General features: G+C 35.3%; 1 protein-coding gene and 1 long non-coding RNA gene across 4 annotated transcripts in view; one reads left to right on the forward strand and one right to left on the reverse strand.

Moving 5' to 3' along the window:
• Nucleotides 1-62: 62 nt before the first annotated feature.
• Nucleotides 63-22530, reverse strand: part of LOC122308192 (truncated transcription factor CAULIFLOWER A-like) — a 28676-nt gene continuing 6208 nt past the window's right edge. The window contains exons 2-8 of one of the 3 annotated variants that reach the window (XM_043121387.1): nt 5088-5166; nt 4731-4775; nt 4396-4457; nt 4000-4099; nt 2393-2434; nt 624-665; nt 63-526 (exon numbers count right to left, since the gene is read on the reverse strand). In XM_043121387.1, coding sequence (XP_042977321.1) covers nt 425-526; nt 624-665; nt 2393-2434; nt 4000-4099; nt 4396-4457; nt 4731-4775; nt 5088-5166 — 472 coding nt within the window. In that variant the 3' untranslated portion in view covers nt 63-424. The remainder of the gene's footprint in view (nt 527-623; nt 666-2392; nt 2435-3999; nt 4100-4395; nt 4458-4730; nt 4776-5087; nt 5167-22530) is intronic. The other 2 variants (XM_043121388.1, XM_043121389.1) reach the window with 2 other exon arrangements.
• Nucleotides 525-5491, forward strand: LOC122308200. Its single transcript, XR_006241946.1, has 2 exons — nt 525-1166; nt 1266-5491. It is a non-coding gene; the product is annotated as an uncharacterized LOC122308200 (long non-coding RNA).

Here is a 22530-nt window from a genome sequence, read left to right on the forward strand (position 1 = left end):
TATTTATTTTTTTATTTTTATCAAATCTCAGTTGGATAAGGAATCAAGCTACTACACTTATCTTAGGAGCACCTTTTTAAAAAGTTGAATAAAATGGATATTCTGTGTTTGAAAATATCACCTTATTTACTTAACAGGTCTTGGACTTGTCAAAAAATAAACATCAACTACATAAATACTTAACAGGTCTCGGACTGGTAAAAAAAAAAAAAAAACATCAACATATTATTATATATTATTTCGCACTGGATAAATCTATATCTATAAAGAATGACAGCCCCCCAATAAGGAATCCAAAGCTATACAGGAGGTCAGGTGGATATGCAGCTTTTCAGGGAGTCTGAAAGTGACACCTGGAATTCTTTAGAACTAGGAGGTAGGAGGACAACTTCTTGAGTTGCAAGAAAGCAGTGACACTTCTAGGTCAAAACAGATTAAGCAAGGTTTCGTGGAGTGGAGGGGCACGGGCGTTGTTGGGCTCCAGTTCCAGTCTCAGGACATGGTTCTCACTCATCATTGCTACCAGCTGAGGCCACGACACAAAGACACAGAGCTCAGCCAGATTACACAAAAACTCATATAGTAGAGTTCTCTCAGATTTCGTTCTCTCTCTAGCTACATACCTCCTCCTCCATCAGTGTCTTCTCTTCTCTCAGCTGCTTTTCCTGTTCATTAATATATTGCAGATGTTGTTAAAAAGGATTATTTCAACACTGCACAATGAATGAATTGCAACCTTCTGTTTGTATAAAGCTGCTTCTGTTTTGTGATGATCCATGCTATATATTTGTATTATTGAGCCGTTAGAAACTGTCATTTCAAATTCATGTAACGCACGCATACACAATAGTATTATTAGCACTTTACACAGCAAATCATGGCCACAATACTAGACCTTCCTCACGAACTATGATTTCAGTGTAAGCTACATAGCGCTTGTTGGGATGTATTTAAGTAGAGTCTACAAGTGGGTCTTGATATACCATGCAAATTATCGCTTTACTTTAAAGCTCAAACCGATTCCAAATTCACATGCTGTATTAACCACTTATATTTGGCAGTACTCAGGTTACAAGGTGTTTATATACCTCGATCATGTGGTACACAAGGGTCATAGGTTGAAGACATCGGTTTGATGATACCATCTTTAGCATGGAAATTGCTATGTACTACTCCCTATCTCATTTTTATTCTATTGTACTGACATGACACTATCCATAACTCTTGAATCATTTCTAATTTTATTTAATTTTTTTAAAATTCAGAGGTTCATAGGATTTCTTTTCAATATTGGCGCTGGGTATCTGAAACAAAGTCTTGACTAATCACAGGGGTGTTTGGACCCTCGGTAAGAGTTTCTCGCTCGTGCACATTAGGTAATTCAAAGGAAAATTCTCCCAGTATGATAGCTCCTAGAATTTGTTTGCACCCAAGGGTTCAAACATTAGACTAGAGGGAGCGTACCACCAAGACAAAGGCTCTTACCACTTGAGCCAACCCCTAGGGGTTCAAAGATTAAGAGATAATGTCACAGGAGGTATATGAGATATGGGTGGTATATAATTATCCGGTCATGTGGGTAAGTGTCGATGAACATTTTTTCTACTTTTGATGGCTGCCACAACTCTCCGCCATAATCAGCATCCGAATTACTTTCACCACTAAATCCCCTCCCCCATCGATGCCCCATGTCCCTATCAACATAACATGCATGTGTAAGATTGAGAGGGTCTTCTCTATCTTTTATCTACTTCTGTTCTTGATGATCCTAGACTATGGTAGTGGTGGATAAAGCTGCTTGATTTTCTAATATCACAATGGCTTTAGCATCATTGTGGGATAAATGAATCTATTAATTGTAAACATCATATATGCATCTATCAATTAATAAACTACTACAGTTGGATCAGATTTTGCAAATAATGCTCAATATGGAAGTTCATTCACCACCCTCTAACAGATATAACGTGTTACAACTTCCCTCACTCAAATTCCTAAAATCTCATCATGCCATTTCATTGTGGCACAACTCAAATTCTACACTTTTAGCTGAGATTGACGCTATCAACATTTGTAAATGATCTAATAAAAGCACAAGCCACATTTGCATTTGCTTCAAAAATACTAGTTAAGATTACAGTTACAGCCCCCTAGAGTCATTATAAAAGTAAAACGTTTCAGACAATGTAGGATCACATTCACCAAGAGTTATTCCTTCAATATCTACTTGAACACAAGTTATTGATTTTCTAATGAAGTATGCTGAAGGAGTTTAAAAACCTTTTCTTAAATGCTCCATGAAAGTTATGTCAAGTTTTGTTCTTACTTTTGTCACTGGATTTACTTATAAATGCATCATGTTTCAGATCCGCAAAGAGTTAGAAGGCCATACCTCTTCATAGTGCGCTTTTATAGCTTCAATCATTAGCTGTGTCTGTTTACCATTCAAACTCATGAGTATTCCACACTCATTTATCATGCACACAGCTAATTAGAAATGAATATAAAGACATTAAAATTGATAATGAACCAAATGCATCTCATGTTCTTCAATAGAAGATAATTTCAGCCCCATATAGGTGTTAAGAGACGCTCTAAACTCTAATTTCCCTGCATTTAAACTTATGGGATTTTCAGAGGTTCTTGTATAGTGTACATGGATCCATTCATTCTGACAACGACAAGAGTCTAGTTTCTTGGCTTCAACCTGAGATAGGTGTCTTGGCTTAAAGTTTTCTTTATTTTTTAAACTAACTGAATTCAAGTTTGTTGGTAATGATTAATTACTCCAAGTCTATATAATCCTAAATTCAAGTCTGCAGAATCTTTCCCGGTCAGCTCTAAGTTATAATGATTATGTTATCGAAAAGAATGGAAAAAAAGATGCAAATACTTGATAGAGTTAACAGCTGATGAACAAAAGGAAAAAAAAAAAAAAAAAAAACTAGAACTAAACAGCCTTTTCGTTTCCATAAACCATGGAGCATCCCTTTGGTTAGTGGTGTCTAATTATTAGATGGTATTGAGAACATTTTTTTTTTATAAGTAGATGGTATTGAGAACATATAATCAAGTGTGTGAAACTTCCAGGGTGGAATGATATTTTGATAAGATATTTGAGCTATGGTCGGTATGTAATAAAGCTATTGCACTCAACTGCAAGAGGAAATCCAATGCAGTCATGGATTTGGGAAGATGCCACCATATATGAAGCACGACTGGGAAAGGGTAATGTCTGCCTTAAGCTACTTAGAACCTTCTGATACTAGATCAATATGGCCTGTTTTCTCTCTCATTAAGATATATCCCCTACCTCTCCAAACTAAACAGTGGGCTGATCATAGTTTTCTTCCGAGTGAGTGACTGGGAAGAGACATGATTCTGCACGGTTGATAAGCTGTGAGAAAACGAGTTAATGTAAAGAGGCCATTCTCACCGACCAAAAAATACATATAGGCTAAGAACTAATACTTTTTAGGTGCTTTTGTTGTGTAATATTTTTATACTTGGGTTTTGCCCTTTAGGCATTGAGTTATTAATTCTATTCCACATACCGGTGCATATCATCTCAAAAGAAATGTGAAGAATTTTTCTATTTTTCAGTTATGTGGATTTATGATGGTTTGAGTGTTTTAATTCGTTGCTGTTTCTTTTTTTCTCTTCGGAATATTTTACTGCCATCTCATCTCATTTTCTGATAGTTTTCAATATTCTCCTATTAGAAACTGTTGATGCACTTCTAAACCAGCATTCCACGACCATCTATGATATATGCTCGAATACATCTTAGAGCATCGGATCAATTTCTTTAATATCTAGTCCAATATGAGAGCACCACCGTATGACAAATCTAATTTCTATCTTCTTTGCATTCATGGATTTTGACTACTGATTTGATGATATCTCAGGGCTACAGCTAGTCACTGACCACAGGTTTAACTATTCTACTGTGATATTTCAACTTGAAGAGAAAAAAAAAGGTATCTTGTAAGAATTGACCTTTCTGAATCTGGTTTGTCTCAACATCACATCCAGTTCTATCTCTAAGTGATTGAGTTCTATCAAGGTTTTCTCTTGAATATTCTGTTCTTCAAGGTACCTGCCCGAAACATGAAAATGAATGCAATTATATGGTTAATTGAAGCACTTCTACTTGGGCCTCAAAGATTTTATGTTAATGAGCAACTAGGGTTTGTGCATGCTAACATAGGATCGTTAGTTTGGGAGAATATTTTTTTTGATAGTTTGGGAGAATATAATGTCAAAAAGGGAACCGGTTCCTAAGATGTTGACTTTGAATCATGTAAAAGAAGCCCCTGTTGTTTTCCCTGTAACATGTTATTTATTCCCACCGTGCCAATTGCAGCACATGTATATGGACCTGAAAGATGTTACCTTTGTATCATTTCCAGTGGCCTAGCGCCCATCTGAAGACCAGGGCAGTCAGCATGATGCGTCTGAATGATAAGGAAAAAGTGGGTAAGAGAGGAATATCATAAAGAATAGCATCAAAATATTAAATGAACATGTTTAGAAGTTAAGAACCATAGATTTTGAGATAAGAAAATCTTTTAACAGGGACAAATATTTTGAAAAAAATATCATATAAGACTGTAACGGGATTAAAGCAATCAATTTTCATTGCTTGGGAAAGAGAAACTCTCATCTTAATCATTGTCATCTTCCTATAAGCATTGACAATGCTATGTTCCTTGTCCACAGCTTAGTACCATATCCTGTTTCGTCCTCCATGAGTCATTACACAACCAGTCTTTCTGAAAAATAAATTGTCTGATGTAGTATTGACATAGAAATATAGAATCTTGGTAGTGTGGAAAATTAAATGTGATCAACACAGTATCAATTAAATGTTATAGCTGAATTATGGAGAATCATCGACAAAAGGTCATCAAAATCTCCTTTTAGTACATGTAAATGAAATTATGATCAATTGAGTTGCTAATTCTGGATCTTCCATGTATTTAAATATGTAATAGCAACTGTTTGTGTAAGGTCCAAGGTGAAGCTTCAATTTTCTTTTCTAGAATTGGAGACCTCTAAAAAACATTGAACGGATTATGGCTAACCTTTTCTAGCTCAGAACTCCTGCGGACAGCGATTTCTTCTTCTACCTGTCTCCTATACCTCTCGAGGATTTTTCCAAGACTGCATCATGAGCGATGCAGAATGTAAGAAAAGAATTGATAATGTCATAGTTTCTCATATCAATAAAACTTGAATGCAATAGAAAAATAACAACAATTACAATAATGTAAATAGCAGTCATGTAATGTGCTATTTGAAAAATGAGATTTCAGTGGCCTTTGTACCATAGGATGTCCTTGTGCTGGTAACTTGTATAAAACTACTGCATCAGCAGTCAAGTCTTCCACTGTACGAGGCCTTTTATGGTTAGCCAGATTATTTTATGTATGTACTAACTGGACATGAAGCGGTACTTAAAGTGGTAAGTACAAATCTAGAGGCCATATTATCTGTGTTGAAATAAATTTGCTTGACTTTTGCTCAACCAAATTTAAGTGTTGGAATGAATCAGGGCAAGCCGCTATCTCTTAGTCCAAGAGTTAAGACACTCTTTTTTGAAGCTTTAATTCCTTGTTGACTTCATTGCAAGTGTTCGTTTCAACTCCTATGGTTGTACCTTAAACCCGTTTATAACCCTACACCACAACAGTTACTTATCATCGTACTGAAGGAGGCTGCATCTAGGGTGATGGGGTGCGTGGCAGCGATACAGATGAATTGAAGGCAGACCAAGTCCATATCGGTCCAATCCAAGATGTCAAAGGAATTATTTGGATGGGCCTCACAGGTAACCTAACCTAGACTTCAGAGAATAGATGAATACAACCTCACTAGCAATTTTCTATTTCAAGACATGAATTCTGTCGGTTTTGGTCTTTATAGATTCTTCATTTTTTAGAATAAAAATGTTGTATTAATTAGTTAATTGTTAATAAATTCTAGTTCAAATGACATCTTCTCCTATGAGAACAAAGTGAAGAACCAAAAAGTGAATTGAGAGTAATAGGTTCACGTGTAAATTACCACTAAAAAAAACAACAGAGAACTTATTCTTAAAACTTTATTAGTAATGTCTTTGTCTCATTTGGTTAGACCCTTTTGCTTTCAGACACAATGATGCACACTTCTATATGGCCGATAGGTTTTCTATGAATCGGGATGAATATTCATATTCCTAAATTATGAATGACCACTCTGCATATCAAACGTGCCCAAACTGCAAATTTTAATGATGAATATTCGTCATTTAACAGTTTTAGTAATTAAGCAATGCTAAATATATATTTTTTCCACCCTAAATAGAGTAAATATTGTTGTTTTATAGTTTACTTATATGGCTTTGTGTTTACCAATAATTCAAATAAAGGGAGGGGACCAGAAAACAGCATGGTCATGTGCCTATGTATCTGACCTAGAACACCAAAATGATTAGACATTTACTTCAATATGTTACTCTCAACTAGTTTGGCATATATTGGGCTTTGGGTTTGAATATGAATATGAATTCACCTTAGACTATTGACATTAGTTATATGTGAATTCATTGGATTTTCTAGGGAGAGAGGTTTAAACTACGGTTCAAACCAAACTCGAGGGAGCGTCTGTGGCTTTCCGTCATCTAGGTCTCTCCTATCTGATTCTTAACAGGTAATGTGCTAATATAGTCATGTTTAAGTAAGAAAGCCACGTCCGATTGCCTTCTCTTAGAGCCTATTTAGATTTAGAGAGTGTTTCTTCTCATTTCATCTCATTATTACATTTTTCTCAAATTTTCACAAAAAATATAATAAAAAACTTAACTTTTTTAAATCTCAAAACAATACAAATATAAAAAAAATGATATTCTAATAATATTTTATTCAACTTTCAATTTTTATCTAAAACTATCTCACCTCATATTTGAATCAAAACGAGCATTGTGTCAAGAGCTCTATATGGCCTTTGCCTTAAGAGTTCAGACTCCAATTGGATCATGTGTATTTTTATCTAAAATAACTAAGTAAAAGCTACTTTATTTATTTTAGCTAATAATTTTTGAATGAACTCTATTTCAGATTAATATCTTTCTATATCAATTAAATATTCTTTATTGGAAAAATTATATTTTCCCTCTCTAACTACCAACAAATTTTCAATGTCACACAATTCTTCAATTTTTGCATTGTCCCCAATCTATTAGTTACTTTAACAACAAATGAAGTAAACAAAATACACTAAATTATTAATATTCCAAAGTAATGTATAATGAATACGTATGTGTAAAGAATTTAATGACTTCCAGACTATGTAGTCTACTTTGTTAATGAATATACTCTGACCTTTCTCATATGCAACGAAAAATTATTTCCATGAAAGAAGGAGAGTTCTTCTACAGTAGAATAAAAAAACAATGAGAAAGGGAGAAACTAATAAATGAAAAAAAATCTATGCGATAGTGAAACTATAGCAAAAGTGGATTTTGCATTTGGTTTAAATGATCGAGAAAGTGTGTTTTCTCAAAAATCGTTTGCCATTTTAGATTCATGTGCAGTTTGCATGATACATTGAGAGTGTTCTAAGTGCGCAAGACAGTTCTCTTTGAAGTTCAAAACGCTACCAAAAACAGTACAACTAAAACAATGCCAAAAACAAACTCCTCAAGAACCAAACTGTTTTTATTTTTCCAATTAAAAAGGCGCAACCTAAATTTATATCCAAGTACACAAGAAGTACACTCTCTATTAATACTGTCATGATCACCCCAATAATAATGTCCCAGGGGACACCACAAACACTAGATACGAGCCCCTATAACAGAGTGTCCCAGTGTTAAAGAGTTGAGACAAATTGATTGCAATTGATCCGTCTTTGAAATCTTATTTATCAAAAAAATGTATCTTTATAATCTTTTATTTGAGCTGTCATGATTATTTGAAGATTTATATATAAGCATGCATTTATGTGTATTTTGGGTCAAATCTAAAGTAGCACCATGATAACCAAGTTAACAATCTGCTAAAAGGCTAATGTCATAATCTTTAAGCATTTTATTTAATGAAATTACTGCATGGTTCTTGATTGGTACCTATAAATCCATTAACTTCAATAAGGCATTTCTAATTACCGAGGGCTTCTACACCTTGCAACTTGATATATAGTCAAAATTTATGGAGTTTCATCAATTTTGACAAGCACTGTCTCTTACATTGTTGAACTTCAAACTTCAAGCAAGTGCACGTTACAGCAGTTTTGGGGAGGATCAAGTTTAAACATGACTGAGTTCCTTACTATTCTTAGTCTTCATAGACAGACTTTGTGAATCTTTTTGCTTAAAGCAAGAACACATATTATCTTCAATACTAAAATCACAGTTCTCAAGGTTGTGGAACTTCTATGAAGTTCAATCAAATAAGAATCTTTTTTCCTTTCTATCTATAGTTTCAGACCACGACTTCCACTTTTCCACTGATAAACAAAGCAAAAAAAAAAAAAAAAAAAAAAAGGAACAATCTCATGCATTGATTTCTTAGGGGGTAGACAAACAGCCATTTTCCATCATGCAGTCCTTTTTGCAAGATAACCAAGTCTAAATGAAGTTAAGCAACTCTAGAGACCTGCAATCAGAAGAAAAGGTTAATACATTCATTATGCAATTTCCAGACTGCACGATTATGTATTAAAACCCAAAGCATAACAAAAAAATATGCTCCATTCTTTTCAAACAAGAATTAGATGATGTGACTCCAGGTTCACAGAATTGGAGATGGGAAGCAAAAACTATGAAATCACCATTTATCCTAAAAAGTGAAGCTGATAGGAAGATGTAGATTTTATTTTTTATTTTATATCTTAACACTCTTCCTCATGTGTAGGCCAGACTCTCCTTCAATGGGTGGCCCAATACGTAAAATATTTAATTAAATTGAATAGAGTATAGAGTTAGGATTCGAACTAAGGACCTCTACTCTGATACCATATGAAATTATCACTTGTCTTAAAAGTTTAAGCAGATAAGAAAATGTAGATTTTATTATTTATTTTATATCTTAACAAAAATCTGATTCCCTACCTTCTCTCTCTCTCTAGATACTATAATGATCAAGAGTTAATATATATGGGAGTTTCGAACTTGTTCAGTACTGTCGTGCAAGAATTTCACCACAAAATACTTCAGTTTTCTGGAAGGCAATAAAAGAAATTCCTGTATAACAAGTGCTCAAACCTTTTACTTAATAATCAACAAATAGATAAGACACGGGAACTTACCAATATTCTTTTCTTTCTCCCATGATATTTGAGCCAAAAACCTAGTCCAGGACGACCCTATTCTCATGGAGGGTATGTAGACACCCGAAGCCTGGAAGTTATATAAAGTCTCTTTAAAACTTGAACTAAGGTTGAGGAATTTGGAGATTGTTTCTCCCCCGGCCTTTTATGATTTCTTTTCATAGGCCCAAACCTCGGATTAGATATTAGACGTATAACCGAATTAAGAACCTTAGTAAAAGAGGCAACTGGAAATGGAGGGCCCAGTTAGTCGGTTTCCATGTGGGTATTATGATAGTTTCCTCAATTTGTCATCTGCTTTTTGCCGATGACATTTAGACTAAGAGTTTCAAATAAGAGTTCATGTCGTCTTATATACTTTTAAGTAGATTCAAGGTCAAAAGTAACTTTTACTTCATCAACAAGGTTAAAAATTAGCCAAAGTAAAAGTTAGGGTAAATTGTTAAAAACCCTTTACAACCTATAACACATTACAATTCAGCCCATAAATCCAACTTTTTGTACTTTTTATTCCAAATTGCCCCAACTTAGATTTAGGCATCATTCAGGAAGAGTACGTTTTGTACCTTTTTATCTATGGTCGAATTAACATAATTGGCACCCTTTCAAATATAATATATATATATATATATTAGCAACCACACCATGAAGCTGGCCACAGAAGGCTACCATGGTGGCTTCATAAGCAATGGTCATGGCTCCCATGGTTACCATTTTTTCATATTTTGCTAGGAGAGGGCACTGATGTTATTTTTATTTTAAATAGGGGCTAATGTCATCTGTGTACTTAGAATTTAGTGTACACATCTGGATTGCGTACGACTCAGTAAAAATTTTCATTTGGGAGGATGAACCGTAGTTGAGGAGTATATTTAAAACTCTTGACAATAATTTGTAAGTATTTGGACAGAAATCCTTTCAAGTTTTAATCAAAACTAGAGAGGTTTAAAACTGAGATCCTTTCTTCGTTTGGATGTCATCTATTAGACAGATTCTCATCTCGGATAATCTGAAAAAACCATGATCTCATTATTTTAAATTTCAGATTGGTGTTGTATGTGTAAGAGTAATAGGAAATCAGTTGATCATCTCTTATTACATTGTGAAGTGGTCCAATGTTTGTGGAATGAGGTCTTTAATAGATAGGGGTGGCACAGGTCATGCCTAGAAATGTTAGGAATCATATGTGCTGCTAGAAAAGTATCCGAGGAAATGTTCAAATCGCTGCCGTGTGAAGAATGATCCCTCACTGTATTATGTGGTGCATATGGTTGGAGCGAAACAAGAGATACTTTGAAGATATGGAGTATTATGTGGCTAAACTAAAATGATTTTTCTACAATACACTTCTTTCCTGGGCTTCAGCCATTATTTGTAATACGGATAACCTTTACGATTTGTTAGTAACTCTTACTAGTACTTAGTTGTAATCTGACATGTTCTTTGTATACCACTAGTATACTAGGGAAATGCCTCTTATATCAATAAAATTTACTCTTACCTATAAAAAAAAATATGAGTAATAGACACATAAAATAAGTCCTACAATAATTATTGTGGCTGTTTGAAATTTTCAAACATTACTAATTTTCAATAAAGACAATTGAAACCTTAAAGTTCAGGAAAAACTTTTAAGGCAATCTTGATCCGTTTTCATTTTAATATTATAAAATTTTCCTTTTAATATTTAAAATTTAAAAATACTATGACGTTGGAATTCTTACGAGAGGAGGTGATTAAAAGTTGGAAAGAAACTTGACATAAAGTGTACTCTATATAGTGTTAGGTTTTACCTAAAACAGAAGTGGTAGAATGACAATAACATATGGATATAGTTGAACAACTTTAAATTGCAGTTATTTAGAACAACTTATAAAGTCTAGTTAGCATTCTTCAAAACCCGCATGATATAGTGCCTTAGTGCCACATGGTATTTCTAGATCGAATCTAATTCTATGATTGCCTTAGTGCCGCATGGTATTACTAGATTGAATCGAATTCTATAATTGTCATGATCCAGGAATGCGCTAATTGCCACATATGAGCTAACTATACTCTAAAGGAATAGTTAACATTAAGTTGAAGCTCCCTGAAATGACATCAATTCCACCTTTTAAACATCCCATATGGGCCTTGACACCAACTTTACTACTATAATTGCCATGACCAAAAATGCAGTTGACAAATATGTGCTATACTTTAAAAGAAACGGTTACTTTTATAATTGGAGCTCTCTGAAATGATATAAATCTCAAAGTCACCTTGTAAACATCCCATGCAGGACCCAACACCAAAATAATACTCGCAAAGGAGCCTTTGAAAGCAATTTTCTTTGTTTGGACAACATCACTAAGAAAGATTCTTACTACAAAAATCTACGAAAACAACAAATCATTGTGATGGATTTGTACTGTATGTGTAAGAAAACTGAAGAAACCATGCGTCACTTTTTATTACACTGTAAGGTACCTATAATCCCTACGGGATGATTTCTTTATTAGAATGGGTCTAGCATGGATCATGCCTGGAAGATTAGTGAACTTCTTAGCAAACTGGAGGGGACTATATGGTAAAATACAAATAGTAGCAATATGGAAGATGGCATCCATATGGTTATTATGATGCATTTGGAATAAGAGAAGTGATTGAAATTTTGAAGATCGAGAGAGGATAACGGACAAGCTTTAAGTTATCTTTGTCACCAGTGTGTTTCTCTAGGCAGCTAAGATAGATTTGTTAAAATAAATATAAATGATTAAATATGCCTCTTCCTATCAGTTTAAACTTTTGGGATGAGTAGTAATTTTACATGATTAAATCTAGCTCTGCCTAGTGTGTGTTGGTCGGTTGGTTGATGAGGGCTTGAGTGGTGTCTGTTCAGCCAATGGCCAGACCGAAGGGAACGGTGATGAGATTTGGCTATAATATGTATGTGTTTGAGTGTATGATCATAAGAGTACTGTAGAATGTGTGTGACTTTTGCATTTGGATTGTTCTAGGTATTGAAACTGGTTTGGAGACTAAGGTATTGATAATGGGTTTGGAAACTGAGGTATTCTCATTTTTTTTTTTCAAACATTGCTTTAATACAAAATACTTTTCAATTTTAAATATCCAGCTTTTTTATTTAATCATAAGCTAATTACTAGCCAAACACAAAACAACTTTCCAAAACTTCTAAACAAAACATAAAAAACAATATAGTTTTTTCAAATTTCAAAACAAAATAATATTACAAAATTATATTCAAATGATTTTTTAACTTTATAATATTTTTATTCATTTTTTCTCTTATTTTTCTCAAAACTCAATAAAAATTAACTCAAACAATTTCATTATTATTTATAAATTATTTCAATACTATTCATAAATATCCTGAAATATTCTAGATCTCCAAACCAACCTATACTAAAAGTGCGTATTTAAAAATTATTTCAAAAGGTTCCGGCTGGACAAGGAAAAAAGTGGTAGCTTTTCTAGTACATTTTTTGCCAGAAAATGTATTACATTGAAACTTATCACTTGAGCTGTCATGACAAGCCAAGGATTATATGATTATTGCGCTTAGGGTTTTGGAAAGTTGAGTAGTCTCTCTTTATGTGAACCCTATATTAAAATCTCATTTAAAGGAAAAAAATAGATCAAGTTGGTTGGGTACGTAAGATAACAGTTTCTATAAAGATGATGAGTTCTTTAATATTTTCAAAGTGAAGCAAGGGAGTTCTGTAAGTTCATTAGATGCAACTAGGATGGCATTCATGCTTGGTCAAGCCATATAATTGAGGGCCTAAAACAGCCCGCTTTTGTATAGCTTTGGCGCATGAAGACTCTCATATCATACGAAGATTTTCAGTATTGAATGATAAAAGTAAGAGTCTTTTGTTCAATATGTTATATTCTAAGAACTTACAATGCATTAAATCACATAAATTTTCAATGTAACAACTAATATGAGTTAGTCACACAAAAATGTTAAATAGCCATGGGCAAAGAATGACTCAGTAGCTGAGCTCGTGGATTTCACTAGAGGCTGTCATTATCGAAATGTTGATTTCACCAAACTATCAAAGGATTGAGACTTGGATGTCGTGACTAAGGTCCCGTTAGGTTTCATAGATGGTCTAAACCCATTTCATCCCGTCTCAATATCCAAACACCATTAAAATACAAACACTTTTCAATTTTAGATTTTCAAATTTTCTACTTTTTCATCTAATTAATTATCTAATTATTACAACTTTTCTAATTTTTCAAGCAAAGTACAAAAGACAATTTAATTTTTTTAAATCTCAAAATAAAAACAATATTCTAACTTTATAATATTTTATTCAACTTTTTCTTATCTTTCTCAAAACCCTATAAAATATTTTAACTCAAACCATTTCACTATTATTCACAAACTATCTTACTACTATTAACAGATTTCTTATCTCATCCCATCTCATTTTATCTGTATATCCAAATGAGACCTAAGTTCTTTGTTTTATTGTGTTTTATAAGAGCGACAATATGAATTATAAACAAGTTCAGTTAAAGCCCATCAAAGAAAAGGCAGATTCACAGTTAGATCATTCTACTAAATCTTGACTGGTCAAGACGTGAATACCTTTTTGTGAAGAAATATATGGAAGATTAGCTCTTTTGAAAGCAATATTTTATGTATGGACAGCTTCTTTAAAACTGATACTTACTATAGATAATATGAGGAAATAGAGAATTGGGATTGGTGTTTACATATAAGAAGAATGGTGAAACGGTACATTATCTGTTTCTACATTGCTAGGTAGCCAAGGCCATGTAGAATGACTTTTTTGCGGGAGTTGGAGTATTATGGATATGCCTAGAAGTCTAGGGGATTTTCTAGCATGCTGAAGAGGCCGCCAAGGCAATCCAAGAGTCGCATCAATCTGGAAGATGGCTCCTATATATACATTGGTGCATTTCGAGAAAGAATTATAGAAGTTTTAAAGATTGCAAGAGGACAATAGATGAGTTGAAAGTTTTCTTTTTTAAAACTTCATTCCTTTGCGCCGGGGCAATAGATTTTAATGGTCTAGATGTCTGTGAAATTATTACTTTAGCTATAAATCCTAGTAAGATATTTCTCTTGTATATGTGTTGTGTATTTAGGCTATGCTTATAATCTTTTTAATAAAACTTCTTGATTACCTATAAAAGATGTTTAGTAGCTAAACAATTATAATAGTGAGAAATGTCTTTTGAGTTCAATTTGTGATTTTCTAAACACTTTGAAATGTATATAATTTTTCTTTATAGTTATTTCTTGATTGGCACCGGGTGTCTGGGGATAGTATTTTGACTAATTCCGAGGATGCATAGGCCCTCCGCAGGATGTTTTCCGCAAGTGCATTTCGAATAATTCAAGGAAAGAATCATCCAGTCTGATAGTCTTTAGAGATTGTTTATGCCCACGAGGATTTGAATCTTCTCTTAAAGGGAGCACATCCGCGAACCCTAGACCTTTACCACTTGAGCCAACCTCTAGAAGTTTCATTATAGTTATTTATTTAAATTAAATCTAATTAATTTTCTAATCCTTTAATTACATCTAGGAATAGAACTTTTGAGTAAAAATTGTTTATTAGATGTACAAATCATGTCAAATTGATGGAATGAGGTGAGTTTCATAATTTAATAACTTTTTTAGCATTTTTTCGAGTGGGAAATGGACTTTAATATCTTTCTTTTTTATTTATATCTAAATAATATTCAACTGAAGTCGGGATTAAAGAATGAAATCAATGTTCGAACTCAAGATCACACTTTAATGCTATGTTCAATCATTAATTGACTCTCCTATACTTAGGCTCTTGCCTATTTTATAATCAATAAAATTTTATTTACCGATAAAAAAAAAATCATCAATTGACTAAAAAAAAACTTGGTGAAAAAAATGAATTTTAAACATTAAATTCATTTATACTACCGGTAGAAAGCAGAGATCAGCCAAAATGTGGTTTTTCTAATACTATGTTGATATTGAAAAAGGTAATTCCTAATCAAAAACTAGGAAAAAGAAGATCAATCTAAACATTTGACAATTTTAAACTGATATGTAAATATTGTCTCCTCTACTTAATCAGATACGTTTTATATAAAGGGGTGAATTAAGTTTTTCTGAGTAACACATGCCACCGATCTACTCGATAGCCTTTATCTGCATCCCGTGTATGACTTAAGCATGAGACTAGCCATAACACAAGGAGTGAATACTTATTCCTGAGCTGACCAAGAACTTCTTTATATACTAACAGAAGCTTTCCTTTCCTCCCTATTGCAGCACTCGCGGTTCCAACTCCACAAGTGAGGTTCTCATCAAACCTTCTCCAATTCATTTTCCTCTCAACTTTTCTTGTTCTCCTTTCATTTTTAAAATTCAAACATTAATTGATTAATTACATGAAATGTATAGTCAGGGTTTGAACTCAAGACCTCTAATCTAATACTATGTAAAATCACAGTTTATCTCAAAAGTTTAAACTTATGAAAAGAGATAGATTTTATTATATATTTTTTTAACAAACCTACACATTCCTTATATGCCTTCCCCACACTCTACACCATTGTCTTCACTCAACCTGTCTACCATCCCCTCAACACGGGAGCCTCTCGCAATATCATAGTAATGCGTGGCTCTCACAAGTAGCATCCTTTAAGAATATATATTTGTAGAGCAATTTACTTTTCACCCCCACTCTACCTATAGTCTAACCCCTTAAACAGTTGATGGAAGCCTTGCTATGGTTAAGTAACTTGGTCTCATCCTTCTCCCACCAACTCTGCAGAGAAGTAACTATGCCTAGTCGGTTTTTGTTGACTCTTGCCACGAGCAACAAGGTTTATGAAAGGGGAATAGGTTGCGTAAGTTCATTGTATTCATCTCTCATGTCGGGGACCGCAAAATGATCACTACAGGGGCTGAGTCTTCCAAGGGAGATATGGTCTTGTACAACTCAGATAGGGATGTGAGGGAGTATTGGCAAGGGTCTTTTTCTGAGTTGTCCAGTCCTTTGGGCAACAATGAAGAGTTTTGGGAGCCACCTAACCCGTGCTTCGGAATGTGTTTTGCATAAAGTTAAGGAGATCCAATCATGTGCTGAGATTGTATGTAATGGCTTTGAAGACCAATTTATTGCCTTATTTTCACTTGTTGAGACTGGATAATGATAGGCTAGACTGGATGGTGAGCTCAACTCAGTCAAGAAAAGAGCTAGGGAGCTCAAGAGGCTTAAATAGACAGTTAATGATACAGCAAGTGAAATGAATTAAAATTGTGGGAGAGCAAAAAGTAGGGCAAATGAAGTTGTACAATGAAGCTAAAAATCATTTATTGGATGTAAGGGGGCTAAATGAGAAGGAGAAGCACCTCACAATCTGAAATCAACTACAAATGTGGTGAGGTGACATTATATGTTTACAAGAAACAAAATCGAAGTTTCTCTTTAATCATCATTAGGAGTTTATGGGCATGTAATTAGGTAAGTTGGCACTATCCATCCTCCAATAGAGCATCAAGGAGCATTCTAGTAATGTGAGATAAACGAGTGCTGGAAAGGTGGAGGATGGCATGGATGATTTCACGATGGCTTGCTCTTTTAAAAATGTTAAGGATGGCTTCCAGTAGACCTTCACAAGTGTCAGGTTTCTACGGTCCTACTATAGATAAAGCAAAAAGACTATTATGGGATGAGCTGGTCGTACTATGTAGCATATGGGATATGCTTTGGTGTATTGGAGGAGATTTTAATATCATTCATTTCCCGAATGAAAGATCGGGTGGTTCCAACTACAATTTAGCAATGATAGACTTTTCTAACTTCATTTTGACCAAGATCTATTAGTCATCCCACTTGCATGTGGTTCCTTAATTTGGTTGAGCAATCGTAAAAATCATTCTTGGTCAAGGATCAAAAGATTCTTGGTTTCCCTGGGTTGGGGAACACATTTTCCAAACCTCATTCAAAAGCGTCTTCCTCAACTATGCTCAGACCACTTTCTCATCCTTCTTGACTGTGGAATACACGGAGATCCAAGGTACTTCAAATTCGAGAATGTGTGACTGAAATCTAAGGGCTTTATCAACTAAGTTAAACAATGATGGACAAGGAACTCCAAGTTATATTCTGGCATGTAAATTTAAGGCACCAAAAAGAGATGTGAAAAGCTAGAATGAACAAGTGTTTGCTAATGTGGAAGGCCAGAATAAACTACTCTTGGAGGAACTTAAGTGTATGGAGAACATACTAGAGGTACAAGAAATGTCATAAGTGGAAAGGGCTTGCAAAATTCAAGTGTCTGTAGAACTTAAGAGGGTCTTACTCATGGAAGAGATATCTTAGAGACAAAAGTCAAGAGTCTTATCATTGAAGGAGGGGGGATAAATGTACCAAGTTCTTTTATCGGGTGGCTAACTCACAAAGGAGGAATAACGCTATTGATTCCTTGTCTGCGGATGGGGTGACTATCTTTAACCAAACCAAGATTAGGGATTTATTGTCAACTACTATGATAATTTGCTTTCGAAACAATTCTTTTGGCAAGCAAGATTAGATGGGCTTACCTTTGATACTATCGACCTACAAGCAAAAGGATGGCTCGAGAGGCCTTTTGAATAAATGGAGGTTTGGAAAGTGTTAAAAAGTATGGTGGGGTATAAAGCTTTAGGTCCAAATGGCTTCACTGCAGCGTTCTTTTAGTCTTGTTGGGAAGTGATTAAGTGTGATATCTTGGGGACTTTCAAGAATTTCATGAAAATGCAATGTTCAAAAAAATTATTAATACAACTTTCATTGCTCTTACTCCAAAAAAGCCAGAGGTGGTTGAGGTTAAGAATTATTACCCTATTAGCTTGGTGAGTGGAATGTATATAATTATCTCAAAAGTCTAGGCAAACAAGTTAAGCACGGTGGTGGAGAAAGTAATATCAAGGCCCGAAAATACCTTTGTGAAGAGGAGGCAAATACTGCAGGTGGGGCTTATTGCCAACAAATGTCTAGATAGTAGACTCAAGTTGAGAGAGTCCAGGCTTCTTTGCAAACTAGACATAAAAATGCCTATGATCAATTAAAACTTCTTATTCTATATGCTTGAGAGATGTGGTTTCAGTGTGAAGTGGTACTCATGGATCAAACATTGTATCTCTACAATACGTTTCATTACTTGAGTAAGGGCACAACAAGCATTTTCTTTCCGAGCTCATAGGGATTGAGATAGGGGGATCCCTTATCTCCATTACTATTTGTTTTCATAATAGAAGCATTTAGCAAAACGACTGATAAGGTCGGGGTTGGTGGTTTCATATCCGACTTTACAATGAGGGAGGCAAATATGGGCTCACTAAATATTTCTTATCTATTATTTGGCAATGACACCTTGCTATTTTGTGAGGCCAGCTAGAATCATATCCATTCATTAAGGGCTCTCCTTCTCAGTTTCAATGTTGTTTCAGGGTTGAACTTGAACTTGGGTAAATCAAACGTTGTTACAGTGGGGCATGTGCATAATGTGGATGGTATGGCAACTATTTTGAGATGTAAGATATCATATCTACCAATGAAATATCTTGGCCTCTCGGGGGATGCTCATTACGAATTGATATCCATTTGAAATGATGTATTAAAAAAGATGGAGCGATATATCCAAAGGTAGCAAAGATACACTTATCAAAAGTATCCTCTCCAACCAAATGACTTATTTCCTCTCTTTATTTTCGTGTCTATCAAAAGTGGCTCACTGCATGGAGAAAATATAGTGGGATTTTCTATAGGAAGGGATGAACGATGTGTTCAAATTTTATCTAGTAAAATGGGTCGCCATTTGTTCTTCAATTTCTGAAGAAGGTTGGGCATATGTAATTTGCAACTTTTTAGTAAGGCCTTGTTGGGCAAATAGCTATGGAGATATCCCATAGAACATGGAGCTTTGTGGAGAACAATTTTAGACTCAGTATGGAAGAGCATGGGGAGGTTGGTTTCGATCCTATGGGGTGGGGCTCTGAAAGCACATTCAATGTGAACTGACTTAATTTTCTAGATTTACCCATTTGGAGAAAGGTAACGGTCCCGAATTAAGTTTTGGCATGACATATGATGTGGTGACAGAGCACTGGCAGGTTTGGTAAGTAAGATGAGAATTTTGAGTTGAGATGAAAGTTTAAAATATTATTTTTGAGTATTATTATTATTTTGGGATTTGAAAAAATTGTATTTGAATTTGAAAAAGTTAAAATTGTTTATTATATTTTGTGTGGAAATTTAGAAAAGTTGTAACAATGAAATGAGAATTTTGAGTTGAGATATGTCTTCCAAACCTGCCCTAAGGAAGCTTATCCCGAATTCTTTGGTATAGAGAGAATAAAGGAAGCCCCTCAGCATGCGTGAATCCAAAGGGCCCTGCCTTGGAGAGATTCCTCTATATAAAAAAAATTAAATAAAATAAAGCCAGCCTCGATTGCAAGCCTCCTTGACCAATCTAACGATACTTTCCAATAGAATATCACATTTCTTAGTGCTGTCCATGATTGGGAAGTTGAAGCAATCTTTGAATCTTACATTCTATATTCTAGTCTTACGAGGGGGGAGGGTGAAGACAAGCTGTTTTGGTGACCCTCGGCGAAAGGGAAGTTCACCATACGCTCCTTCTACCAATCCATCTCTAAGCATAATGTAAATTCATTCTCGTGCAAGACCATTTGGAAGACAAAAACTCCCTTATAGGCATCCTTATTTGTATGAACAATTTCTTTGGGGAAGATGCTCACTACTGATAACCTAAGGAAACGACAAATCATAATCCTGGATTAGCATTGTTTGTATAAAAAGAATGGAGAATCCATCGATCATTTTTTTTTTTAATAAGTAAAAAGAGACATATTAGAACAGGAAAATGGCAAGGCCCGAGTACATAGGGGGTATACAGAGAGCCTTGCTACAGGCTAAGAGCTACGAAGAGCAACATAAAGTTCAGTAAAAGAAGTGTCATTCATTATAATAGATGATGCCCATAGAACTAAAGTGTGACAAAAGAAATCCCTAAAGCCTTCCGGAGATCGCTCATTGTCCTCAAAACAGCGACTATTCCTTTCGTTACATGTACACCACATTAGACAAAGTGGCAACATTTTCCAAATATCTTCAATCTGGCCCTTACCCCAGATTCCTCTCCAACAAGCCAAAAGATCAATCACCTTTCTAGGCATTACCCATGCCAAGCCTAGTCTTGTAAAGATGTCATCCCATAAAGTCATGACATCTTCACAATGGAGGAGAAGATGATCCGCTGTCTCATCGTTGTGTTTGAACATAAAACACCAATCCGTTAGGTAAAGGCCACATCTTCTCAATTTATCAATAGTCAGAATACTCTCATGGGATGCTAGCCATACGAAGAAAGCCACTTTTAAAGGAGCCTTAGTCCTCCAAATGCACTTTCAAGGGAATACAATGGAGTAATGTGCCAAGAGTACCTTGTTAAAGGAATGTACTGAGAAACGCTTATTTTCTGTGAGCGACCAAAGCAGATGATCTTCTCTATCAGCATGTAAATTTGACGCTTGTAACGCGCTGTAAAAATCAGCAGTGACTTACAATTCCCAATCTTGTGCCGCTCGAATGAATCTTACTGACTAATGGGTGAAGGTAGAGGAACTGTCGAAATTATCAACAACTGTGGCCTCCTTATCAGACGCAATCCTGTACAGGGAAGGAAAAGTGATCTTCAAAGAACACTCGCCACACCAAGAGTCGTGCCAGAAGCTAACTTGACTGCCCCTTCCCATCGCGAGTCTGCAATTAGCAAAAAAAGCTTCCCAACCGTTGCATATGAATTTCCACAGACCTACACCATGAGCCCCTCTTACTTCGTTGTAACACCAACCACCTCGCATGCTCCCATATTTACTGTCGATAACTTCTCTCCAAAAGGCGTCTCGTTCTCTGTGGTATCTCCATAGCCATTTACCAAGTAGTGCTTTGTTGAGAGTTCTCAAGTTGCGGAACCCCAATCCGCCATTGGCTATGGGTGTGCATACTTTTTCCCATTTGATTAAATGGAACTTTTTCACGTCCTCCAAGCTACCCCATAGGAAATCATGGAAGGTCTTTTCTAGTCTATGCGCCACACCTGCAGGCAAGGGGAAAAGGGAGAGAAGATATGTGGGAAGGTTGGATAGAGTGCTCTTAATAAGAGTGACTCTACCACCTTTGGATAGGTAAAGTCGTTTCTAACCCGTAAGTTTACGTTCGATTTTCTCGACCACCCCATCCCACATAGTCTTGGATTTATGGGAGGCCCCCAAAGGGAGACCTAAATATTTCATAGGTAATGATGACACCTTGCAGCCCAGCAAACCAGCCAATTCACTTAGATTATCAACCTCTCCGACTTGAACCACTTCAGATTTTGCAAGATTGACCTTGAGACCGGAGACGACTTCGAAACAGAGCAATAGAGCCTTTAGAGAGCGGATCTGATCAGGATCTGGCTCGCAAAAGATCAATATATCGTCGGCAAAGAGAAGATGAGAGATTGAAAGATTACCATGGGTGGAGTCGCCCACTGAGAAACCCGAGATGTGATCACCCTCCACCATTCTATGCAACATTCTGCTTAAAACATCCATCACTAATATGAAAAGAAGAGGTGATAGAGGATCTCCTTGTCGCAGGCCCCGGGAACTATTAAAGAAACCTTTGGGAGTGCCATTCACCAAAACGGAAAATCAAATGGTTGTGATACAATGTTTCATCCATTGGCACCATCTTTTCCCAAATCCGTACCTGCCAATTATGTGTATCAAAAAGTCCCAGTTAACATGATCAAAAACTTTCTCCATATCTAGCTTGCACAAGATACCCGGAGTGCCTTCTTTGACCCGACTTTCCAGACATTCATTAGCAATAAGAACAGTGTCAAGAATTTGCCTCCGTTTCACAAAGGTGTTTTGAGACTTCGATATGATCTTCCCCATAACTGTACTCATCCGCTGGGCTAACACCTTGGAAATAATTTTGTAAACCCCACTCACCAAGCTAATGGGGCGAAAGTCCTGCATCTCTACCGAGCTTGCCCTTTTCGAAATAAGGGCGATAAAGGAGGCATTGAGACTTTTCTCAAATTTCAAGAAAGCATGAAATTCGAAAAATACCTTCATAATGTCCTCTTTGACGATGTCTCAGCTAGCTTGAAAAAAAGTCATTG

Source organism: Carya illinoinensis, chromosome 4 (genome assembly GCF_018687715.1).
Source record: "Carya illinoinensis cultivar Pawnee chromosome 4, C.illinoinensisPawnee_v1, whole genome shotgun sequence".
Classification (NCBI taxonomy): domain Eukaryota; kingdom Viridiplantae; phylum Streptophyta; class Magnoliopsida; order Fagales; family Juglandaceae; genus Carya; species Carya illinoinensis.